The sequence below is a fragment of the Lagenorhynchus albirostris genome, chromosome 4 (genome assembly GCF_949774975.1).
Source record: "Lagenorhynchus albirostris chromosome 4, mLagAlb1.1, whole genome shotgun sequence".
Lineage (NCBI taxonomy): Eukaryota > Metazoa > Chordata > Mammalia > Artiodactyla > Delphinidae > Lagenorhynchus > Lagenorhynchus albirostris.
This window is the reverse complement of record NC_083098.1, coordinates 8901185-8911777: the sequence shown is the minus strand read 5'-3', so window position 1 is coordinate 8911777 and position 10593 is coordinate 8901185. Positions and strand designations below refer to the sequence as shown.

The 10593-nt window shown below is 43.8% G+C and overlaps 1 protein-coding gene across 3 annotated transcripts; it reads right to left on the bottom strand.

Moving 5' to 3' along the window:
* Positions 1 to 1264: 1264 nt before the first annotated feature.
* Positions 1265 to 10033, bottom strand: TIGD2 (tigger transposable element derived 2). 3 transcript variants are annotated; one of them, XR_009540225.1, is made up of 4 exons: positions 9740 to 10033; positions 9325 to 9560; positions 3636 to 3919; positions 1265 to 2421 (listed from the first exon to the last, which is right to left on the bottom strand). XR_009540225.1 is itself a non-coding variant. In XM_060147575.1 (2 exons), the coding sequence occupies exon 2, from the start codon at positions 8640 to 8642 to the stop codon at positions 7065 to 7067; it is 1578 nt and encodes a 525-aa protein (XP_060003558.1). In that variant the 5' UTR covers positions 8643 to 9560; positions 9740 to 10033; the 3' UTR covers positions 6721 to 7064. The 3 variants fall into 3 exon arrangements, 1 of the variants encoding a protein (XP_060003558.1); XR_009540224.1 differs by lacking the exon at positions 1265 to 2421 and having other exon boundaries at positions 3038 to 3919; XM_060147575.1 differs by lacking the exons at positions 1265 to 2421; positions 3636 to 3919 and having other exon boundaries at positions 6721 to 9560.
* Between the last annotated feature and the right edge of the window lie 560 nt (positions 10034 to 10593).

Genomic DNA, 10593 nt, shown 5'->3' with positions numbered 1-10593 from the left:
TCTCTCTCTCCCTCTCTCTCTCTCTCTCTCTCTCTCTCTCTCTCTCTCATACTTTTATTTCTTTATAATGTATCTTTTTTTTCTTTTTTCGGTACGCGGGCCTCTCACTGTCGTGGCCTCTCCCGTTGCGGAGCACAGGCTCCGGACGCGCAGGCTCAGCGGCCACGGCTCACGGGCCCAGCCGCTCCGCGGCATGTGGGATCTTCCCGGACCGGGGCACGAACCCGCATCCCCTGCATCGGCAGGCGGACTCCCAACCACTGCGCCACCAGGGAAGCCCGATAATGTATCTTTAATCGTGGCACTTTCACAATCTGCTTTGTGTTAGAGTAGGCAAGGGATGCACAAAGAACAACAACAAATTGTGGTAGAGGTACAGGGTATAGGGACATTGTACAAAATACCTGACCGGTACTCCTCAAAACTGTCAAGGTCATCAAAACAAGTACATTCTGAGAAACTGTTACAGCCAAGAGGAGCCTAAGGAGATATGAAAACTAAACGTAATGTGATGAGATCCGGGAACAAAAAAAAAGATATTAGGTTAAAACTAAGGAAATATGAATAAATTATAGAAAAACAAACAAAAACCTATTATGGTAAGTTACATGGATAGAACATATAAACAAAGAAAACATGCTATTCTTGAACAATCTAGAAACTTAACAGATTAATTCACATACAAATCATTAGAAGTGTGGCCAATAAAAAGCCACTATTTGTCTACACTTCAGTTGCTCTACAATTTATTTTATATATTTAAATGAAATAAAGCAGCATGTCTTTAAAAGACATGCAGTAGTAGTTAAAAGGATTACCCTATATTTACTCCTAAATTAGTAAAATATAAGTGTGTGTGCAAGAGCAATTAATAGTATCATTAAATAGCACTTCTTAGATTATCTTGTAAATATCTGATTTTTGTATATTCATATGTAACATATAATTATAAATGTATATATACTAAATGGAAATTTTTTATGTATGCCATTAGTTCTATTTTCAAAAGAAAGGCAAGATTTACAAAAAAATTTATATTTCACAGAACCTAAAAGATATAATTATTTTACATACCATGAAGAAAGACAAAAATGCTGTCAACTATAATTGTAAGATGCTGTTGATTGCAAGAAGTATCCCAATTTCACAGGTATTAAAATGTGTATCTTTAGAATCAATCAACATAGAAACATTTTTAATTATACATTGTGCTAATTTAATTGGTGAGTATAATTTACAGTACTGAATATTTGTACAGTGCAGGAGAAAACCCTTCATTCTCTAGTTTTATTAGAAAAGCAACTTAGGTATTTTATGTACTATAGGCTAAGTATCTTATTAACACAATTAGGAGACAAAGACTCCCCCAAATACTAAAGCAAATCAGCAAATGGCCCCCAAAAGCTGATCAACAGAAAATGGAAATACTATTCCCTATATATTGTTCAACTATAACAGTAATTTTAAAAAATACAACCATACTTTGGGAGTCAGCTTTGTGTTGTGATTATTACATTGAAACAGCTTAAAATATGTTTGTTTGGATTAGATCACATTGATTATCAAGACTCCTATTGAATTCATCTTTTAAGTTACATTTTTAAAGCCAAAAAGGGGGAAAAAAATCTGGGTTCTCTGTCATCTTAAATTAACACACCAAGACTATGTGTATAACCTCAGACATTTCTCATTAAGAAAAAAGAGTATCTTTATAACTTTATTCTGTTATATGACTTAAAAAAAATGCTTCAGTGGATGAGGAAAACTGTCTTCCTTAAGTTTACTTTGCCTTTTTTTAGGTTCAAAGGTAATTATGTTTTCTTGGTAATAAGTTCCAGACGCTCAACATATTCTGAAATATAGTAAAGAACTGGGTAACATTTTTGTTGGTTTTAGAAGAAATTAGATGTGATTTGGTCGTAAGTTCAGCTATTAAGGTTCCTCTGGAGAACAAAAGCACTTTGGGTAGTTACTTCATAGGTTAATGAGACTGAATCTTACAGTCAATTTTTCTCTTCTAATTTAGGAAAAAAAAGTTAAATGTTCCAAAATCTCACTGATTCCTTTAATATCTGTAGAGTAACTCTGATCTATCATGTCTCCCAGTGATTTAATTAGTTACAGTGGTATTAGCTAATAATCTCATTACTGAGTCACTATGAACATACAAAAACCCAAAGGTCTATGTCTGAAGTTCTAGGGATAGTCATAAATTACACCTAAAGTTCTATAAAGGAACTACACTAAATATTTTCACATCCATCTTTAGGTTGACCAAAAACTGTGAAAGACAGTATGTATGCCTTACACATGTCATCATACATCTATAGCACCTTTTGTTTCTCGCTTTCCAAATTATACTAAACAAGTATGTTCCTGACATGGGTCTGCAACCCAGGCAGGCTTGGTTCTTGGGGCAACCTAGACCAGGAGGAAGAGTGAAGAGCTAGGAACAAGGATAAGCACCCCCCCAACCCCGCCCAGGGATTTCCATGTAGAAAGGATGTCGGCCACCCCAATAACCTGTGGAGACATGGCTGGATCTACCCTCTAGCCCCGGGCCTGACCTTCTGATCAGAAGGAGATTTCAAAGATGCCCTCGTGATGACTGCGTCTGTCTGTTGCATGGAGCTTCACTGAAGGACTTCCTGAGCCTGCTGGATTTACAATGATACTCAGGTGCCTGGGGAATAGCCCTGGTGGAAGCGTTCTCTGGAATTGCACACACCCAACTAACAGTGGTTTTAAGGAAGGTTTTGGCTGACAGCCTCATGGATTCCTGCAGTCTGGATGCCCGTGGGGGAACGGAGGACCGCAGCTTCCTGCAAGGGCTGCAACCTCTGTCCCTGTCTCAGACAGGAGTGTTCGGTTGGTCTCTGCCAGCTCCCTTTGGGAACTCCTTCTCAAACGGGTATCATGCTTCACAGGATTGGTGTTGAGGATCACAAAATAGACTTTGCTTTGGGGAACGCCCAGGTCAGGCCTGGCACATAGCAGACATCCAACACATGAACTGGGCGCACCCCCTGTCCTCCAGGACTGCAGTCCGGCCCTGGGAGGCGCGGCCTGGAGGGAGCCCCTACCCTTGGCCACTAGGCCACCACTGTCCGGAGCTGAGAGAAGCAGCTTCTACTCCCTTCTTGGCCCCTAGCGATTATGTGACCTTAGGCAGATCAACTCCCTTCTCCGGGTCATTGGTAGGGAAACCGCCTAATTTCTCTTCTAAGCTGGGACACATGAGAGTAAAAAGGGCTCTGCAACACTTACTCTGAACAACCAGCGTAAATCAGGATGCTGCTGGGTAAGCCAGGCCCAGTGACCCCTGGACTCATCTGTTAGATGGGGGACCGCACTGATGGCGCTGGGTCCTGGCTGGGCCCGTCTGCTCCTCCAGTTTCCCCTGTGTTTGCACCGGCAGTTTGCATTTCTGCCTTTAGCATAAGAGCGCATCACCTCACAAGGATGCCTTCAGCTGCCTGGAAGAACCCATTTCTCTTTGAGCCCCGTTATCCCGGACTACAGCTAAAGCAGGCCCCACCTGTGCTTGTCTGTCTGTTTACTGATGGGCCCCTGTGATGACCGACAGCACACACTGTAGTCTTAAGGGCCTGAGGGACTCAGCACCGCCCTCTTACCTGTGGCAGCGACCCCAGCCAGCATTCCCAGTGACGAGGCAGTGCCCTAGACCTCAACAAGGGTGCCCAGGCCTCCCGGAGGTCTGCACAGAGTCACCATGAGAGAAGGACTGTGATTCATTCTCCAGCCTAAGCCTGGAGGCCAGGGATTCTCAGTGAACAGCCATAGGGTTGCTTAATAGCTGGTGTTTATGAACACCTGGAGTGTGCCCGTTTAACCTGCCACCCTTTTACACATGAAGAAACTTGAGGTTCAGAGAGGTCCGGAAAGCTGTCAAGGTTATCTAGGGAGAAAGCAGAGAAGCTGGTGTTTGTACTCCAATCCATTACCCTTCCACAACCCCACTCCTTCTTCTGAGCCAGAGTTTCACAAAATGTGCCAATGAGATAATACAAGGTAATTTGGGGTTACAGATTGTCAAGTTATAAAAAAAAAAAAGTTTTATATTTACTTTAACTTGGACTAGAAAGAGACCGCAGTCAGCACACAAGACCTGTGATTTTGCTTAGGGTGGAGATAAAGTATATGTTTAAATAAGACCAGGTGAACTTTGTGAAAATACTAGTAAGTAGACACAGCCCTGAAGGAGGGCTGCATTTGTAGTGCAGGTCCTGGCTCTGATTTGTAATACGTTGGGGGGCTTTGGCCACATCACTGGAGGCAGAGTGTCTCTGAGATCATGACCTAACTGTCTCCTGCTTCATGTCAACTGTGCCACTGAGTCCACCACAAGCTTCCTTAAATGCAGAAAATTCATGATGAAGGGACCACAGAGCTCAGTCTGAAGCTAGACTGAAAACAAAGAGTCCCAGAACAACAGCACCATTATAATCCTCTAATTCTACTTGAATTGACTGTGCCTACTATCTGGGCCCTGCCGACTCTGTTATATTTACTGAGCATTCAAGGTTCTCCAGTCAACCCCTATATTACTCTCTGAAATTAAATTATGAAATAGTAAATATTCCCACTACACAAGTTTTTTTAAAGTATGCTCTCAGTTGCCAAACACTTCCCATTTGGTCTGAGTTCTGTTTGTCTTTCAAATCCTCTAAAAAATAGGCACTTTTATAAATGGAAAATTTATTAATTTCCATTTATAAATTTATTTAAAAATAAATGTGTGGATACTTTCTTTAAGGTGCACAAAGTCAAATGACAGCACATTATTTTCTGTGCTGCTCAAACTAGGGTACATACAAGGAGCATGGGGTTAACCAAGATAACACAATGCATCTTCCTAGAGGATATAATTAATATAACAATACCTGGAAAAGGAAAAAGATTTTTGTATTACAGTTAATTATGGAATTAGAATGCACAGTTTATATCGGCCTTTATGATAAAACAGGATTAAACCATTTCAATGTCATGACTGAAAGAAGTTTGAGAAGTTTTTGTTAGCAGAAAGCTCTGTGAAAAATGCAAAGCAGTATTCAAATACGTCATTACCATTTCCAGGCTTCAGAATCCCTTTGCCTCCAAGAAGCCAAATAGTTTCAGGACTTATCTGCACAAAGTTTCATTTCCTCAGGCCTCTCTAGTAAGTGAAATTGTGTAAACTGCGAGAGGTGTGTTAATAATAAGGTATGAATCCTCCCAAAGAAAATATTCTTAGAGGTTTTCCGAAAAGGCCTTTCTCGAACTCAAAGCCTCTGCTTTGTCAAAAGGCAGAATTCTGAGCTTAACAGTCCTCGTGAAGGACTGTCAGAGCTTCTAAAATCTCAGGTCACTCACAACAAAGCTCCCAGTATATGGCTGGACCTAATTACTGTAACCAGTCTCCTGTGATATTTCTTTTACTCTAATTTTCTACTGATCCTGTGTTACTTTAGTTTGGTCCTCCTAACTGCTACCTTGTCTGCTTTAAAGGTATTTTATTACTTCAGTAAACGAGGCCAATATCAGTAACAGATTCTGTGAACAAAGCCAACATCTATGTATTTTATTTGCAGGCCTGGAGCAAAGAAACTACAATCCCATTCCCATTTCCTTTTATAATTCAAACTAAGATGTCTTACACGTGCTGGCATGCCTCACTGTGCCTAGCAGTAGATGGTCGGGAAATGATTTCTGAATTGGATTAACCTTCCAGTTTTCTTTGAAGTAAATTATTGTTATATTTCAGCTGAATCTGGTCACTTGCATCTCTTTTATCTCACCTCCCTCCAAAGGGTTTTCCCAGTGCAGCAACGTCAGGGATGATTCACACACTGGATCTGTTGAGCACACTTCTGAAACATCATTTCTGCAACTCGGTAACAGGAGCTAACACTTAGAGGAGTTTTTCTGAGCCAGGTCCTGTTCTAAGCCTGTATTACTTAAAATCCATATATTAACTCATGTACTCCTCAAAACACTCTCAGAGGCAGGTATTATTCCTGTTTTACAGATGGGTCAAGTAACTTGCTTGTGGTCACACAGCAGCCTATGCTGTCCTATAGGGCCTTTCTCATGTTCAATTTAATGTCAGTTCACATGGTGGCTCCACAAATGCACTGTATGCTTATATTCTCGGTATTAGTTCTCAAGAAAAATACGCTATTATGAAAGCAAATGACGTACTTTAAAGCTTTGAAGTGTTACATCAAATAGCTTATTAAAGAGAAAAAACTACTTACATATCTCTACTAATAAAGGATCAAAATGACAGATAACACAGTTTAATCCTTATTCTCTTCTAATAGCAATGATTTGGAAAATGAAATCTGTTTTTCTGGAACAATGATGGCATTCTTTCCACAACTCTGAAGGAACTCTCCCTACTGCCAGATGAAATAAAAGTGAAGTGCAAGTCCTTTGCCTGGGGACGTTTTAACCTTATTTCTTCTTACTTCATTATACAGAGGCAGCCAATCTGAATTTCTGCTTGTCCAAATACTATTGGTATAGAAATGCCATATTTCAGGCTTCAGAGTATTTTCCTTCAGTTCTCTGCTTTCACAGTGAAATACATGTACTTCAAGTATAATCTCTGCTGAGTTCTAAAATTTTCGGCAGGTGGAAAAAAACCGCGGTAGAAAGGCAAACTTACCCTCCACGTATTTCAGTTTGGAAACTGAAGTTCAGAGAAAGCCATAAAAATTCAATTTAAGAAAGATTTATTGATTGCCTAGAGTGTGCATGGTACTCTATTAGACAATGAAATTCAGGCACAAAACAGACACAGGATCCCTGGCCTCAGGTACCTTATGATGTAAATTAGTAATAATACAGATTAGAAACAGACAAGATACATGTCAATGCTCACTTCCTAGGATGCACATTCAAGCACAGTCATTGAAGTAATCCAAAACAGCATCTACTCCTAAATTCATTAATAAAATATATTTGGCCCTGAAATCCACAGCACTTCAAACACGGTAATTAAGTTCCACTGCAGATAAAGTCACAAAGATGCAAATACACTGAAACCCTTACGAGGATTATTAATGACTTTTGTTATTCTGGGTCTTCTGCTTTCTTCTTATTATTGTTCGAAGCCTCCGCAACACCAGTTTATCAGACAGAAGCATGTCATCCTGTTGTTCTAGATAATCCAGTAAATTTTCGGTCCATTCGAGTGCAGCTTTGTGGCTAATATGCTTCTCCGGGTTCAGTTCTGTTTTTCTAGTCTTACCGGAAGGCTTGTGCTCGGCAGGCTTGGCCCGGTCCTCGGCACCTTCACTGTCGGTTAGCACTGGACAGTTTGAGTCATTACTCCGAGAGTCAAACCACTGATCAATGTTCTCAAGGTCAACATGTTCACAGTCTTCTGTATTCTGTAAAACTGTTGCTAAGTTAGCTGCTAAAATGGCTCCTTCATCAATATTCATGCCTGAATTCTCTTCATTGCCAGGGAAAAGTTTTTTCCATGCTTTGGTTATGGTACTTGATTTTACCATGTTCCAAGCTCTTGTCACTTCATAAATTGCATCTAACACTGTCAAGTTCTTCCAGAACATTTTGGGGTCAATTCCTTCATCCACGTACTTCTGGAGAAGTCCTGCTCGGTAGTATCTTTTTACTGTGGCTAGAACTCCTTGGCTCATAGGTTGAATGAGACTTGTGACATTTGGTGGTAGATATTTCACAATTATTCTGCCATCATCTGAACTCAACAGTTCTTCATTTGGATGGGCTGGGGGAAAATCCAAAAGGAGCACTGCTTTTTCTAGAAGCCCCTTGGATTTCAAATGCTTCTGTACCTGTGGCACAAAGTACTTTTCAAACCACTGTCTGAAAACAGAATGTTCTATCCATGCACTTTTTTGACTGAAATAAGTGACAGGAAGGTTCGAGAGGTCAGCTCCTTTGAATGCACGAGGCTTTTTTGCTTTCCCCACAACACAAAGATTAAGTTTGTGTAAACCTGTGGCATTTGCACAACACATGATAATGATTCTCTCTCTGCTTGACCTATAACCAGAAGTACTCCGCTCAGTTTCAAGAGCTAATGTCCTTGACGGTAGACATTTCCAGAACAATCCAGTTTGATCAGCACCATAAATTTGTTCTGGTTGTAGATTCTCTCGCTCAACGAATTCCTGAAAGTTACCACAAAACTCACTGGCGGCAGTTTCATCTCCTTTCAGTTTTGTTCCTTTACCAGCAGCCTTTGGAATACCGTGGCGCTGCTTAAATCGAGTCAGCCAGCCAGATGATGCATTAAAATCACCTTCCATCCCCAGGGCGTCAAAAAAGAACTTGGCTTGCTTTGCACAAATCGTTCCAGACACTGGAATCCCCTCTGTTTTCTGTTGGTTAAACCACTCTATCATAACTCTATCCAGTTCCTCATATGTTGACGACTTCATAGATTTACGTTTGGATACCCCACTTGTAGGATCTGAACTGTTTGCATAGTTTATTATCCTTTCTTTGTTTTTTTTAATATCACGCACTGTGGATTCACCAATTCCATACACCACAGAAAGTTTTTTGAAAGAGATGCCTTCCTCAAGTTTCTTAATAATGTCAAGCTTGTCCTTAATTGTCAACACCACACGCTTTCGTTTCCCCAACATTGTATCTAGTATTTTAGACGATTACTAGAACAAGATACGTAACAACTTAGATTTGGACACAATGAGACTAGAAAATGGGGTTTTAAGGTCCCTTTCCTGCCGCCCTAGGACCTAGATGGACAGTGTGCTGGCCAATTTCCAGACAAGGCCTACATGACTCTCTTCGCTTTGCTGTTTTGAAACTTACAAACTTCAAACAACAAGGACTGGCTCCACTTAATCCTACCTTCTGTCTTGCCTCCTCCTCCCTTAGTTTAAGATCTTTTCATGAACTGCGATCTCAGTGGCGATGACAACCAATATTGTACCAGCAAGGTCTCTAAAACAGTCACATTACATACTTGATTCTTGCCATCCTTATGGGCGAAGCTCTATGTTAAAGAAACTAAGACTCTGGTGGGAGTATTTGGGGCACTGTGCTAGGGAACAAAGAGTTGGAAGAAGGGCTTGCAAACCTGATAGGAAAATACAACGGGAAAACTCGCCCCCTGACTGCTGTCCTTGTCAGGCAGTGCGCTGTATGGAATGCTACCTCCCCAGGCAAGGGCTGCTACACGATGTGCAAGTGAGTGGTTATGGAAATCGTAAGCAATCAGGGTAAGGCAAGCTGAACAGAAGGGAGCGGTGCAAATCAGGTGAAAGGGGACAGGCAGGAAACTGTGTACTTTAACATGACACAAACCTCCACCTCATGTGTTTGGCAACTGAAAAGGAAAAAGGTGGACAAGAAGTGGTGTCACATGATTAAAGAAAGCATCAAAAAACTTCATTGGCAGAAATCAGGACTCATGGTAGAGGTATGGGGTGGGGGAAGGCTCAGTGAAGATGTTACGATAATCCTGGTGAAAGATGATCCTCGATGGGCCAACAGAAGTAGTTCCTGTCGGGGGCTGTATAGGCACTCGGAGCCTCCGAAACCTAAAGGAAGATACCAAAAACATTTTTCTTTCAATATCAGGGTCTGTGGCATTACCCACATCTATCCTGCGACTGTGTTGAGAAAATTAACGCCTCCTAGGAATGTGATGGCTAAATACGACACAGACTGCTTTCAGGCATTATCTAGAGTGTCAGGGAATGGGACCTGCATTGCCTACCTCCTGAAATTAAGCGGTCAGAGAGGAGCCGCGTTAGCGAGGGCCTCTCCCCGCACGGAGAGCTCCGGAACGCCGGACGTCTTTGCTCCGTGGGAGCCCGGATTCCTCCGTGGACGCCAGCGACCAGGATGTCACCGCCGCAGCCAGCCAGCGAGCGGGCGGGCGCTTGGCCCAGGGGACGCCAGTCCGCGGGCCGGGGGCATCGCTCTCCGCCTGCCTTCGCGGCGGCCAAACCAACCTGAGAGCAAATGGAGTCTCCCGAGGGAGGCTGACACCGGCGGCGGCGGCGGCGGCGGCGGCGGCGGCGGCGGCGGCGGCGGCGGCGGCGGCGGCGGCGGCGGCGGCGGCGGCGGCGGCGGCGGCGGCGGCGGCGGCGGCGGCGGCGGCGCGGCGGCGGCGGCAGCAGACAGCAGGCAGCGAGCGTCGCCGCCGGAGCCGGAAGGCGGGGGATTAGGGGGCACGCGCGCGCCCCCGCAGGAACGTTGTGTCGGCGAGGGGGCGGGGCCTCCGCGGGCGAGCGCGCGGCCCGGGGGCGGGGTCTCCGGCGAGCGGGCGGGAGGGGGCGGGCGCAGCCGCCGCGGAGTCTCCGGGCGCCGCGTGGGTTCTACTAAGGGCCCTGCTGCTCCAACCTGCAGACTGCTTCGCCGGCCAGCAGGGAGCGGTACAAGCTCACCTTGTCTCAGCCCTTTTCCCAGTGTCCCGGTTCCGTGGGCAAGGCTTCCTCCGCTCTCAGGTGCAATAAAAATCGCACCTTAGGAGGGCTCGCGAGAAAGCTGCGCATCCTCAGGTGTCCCGAGCGGGATGCGAATGGGGCAGGGCGAGCGCACGTGGAGCGTGTTTACAAATAGCGGCCC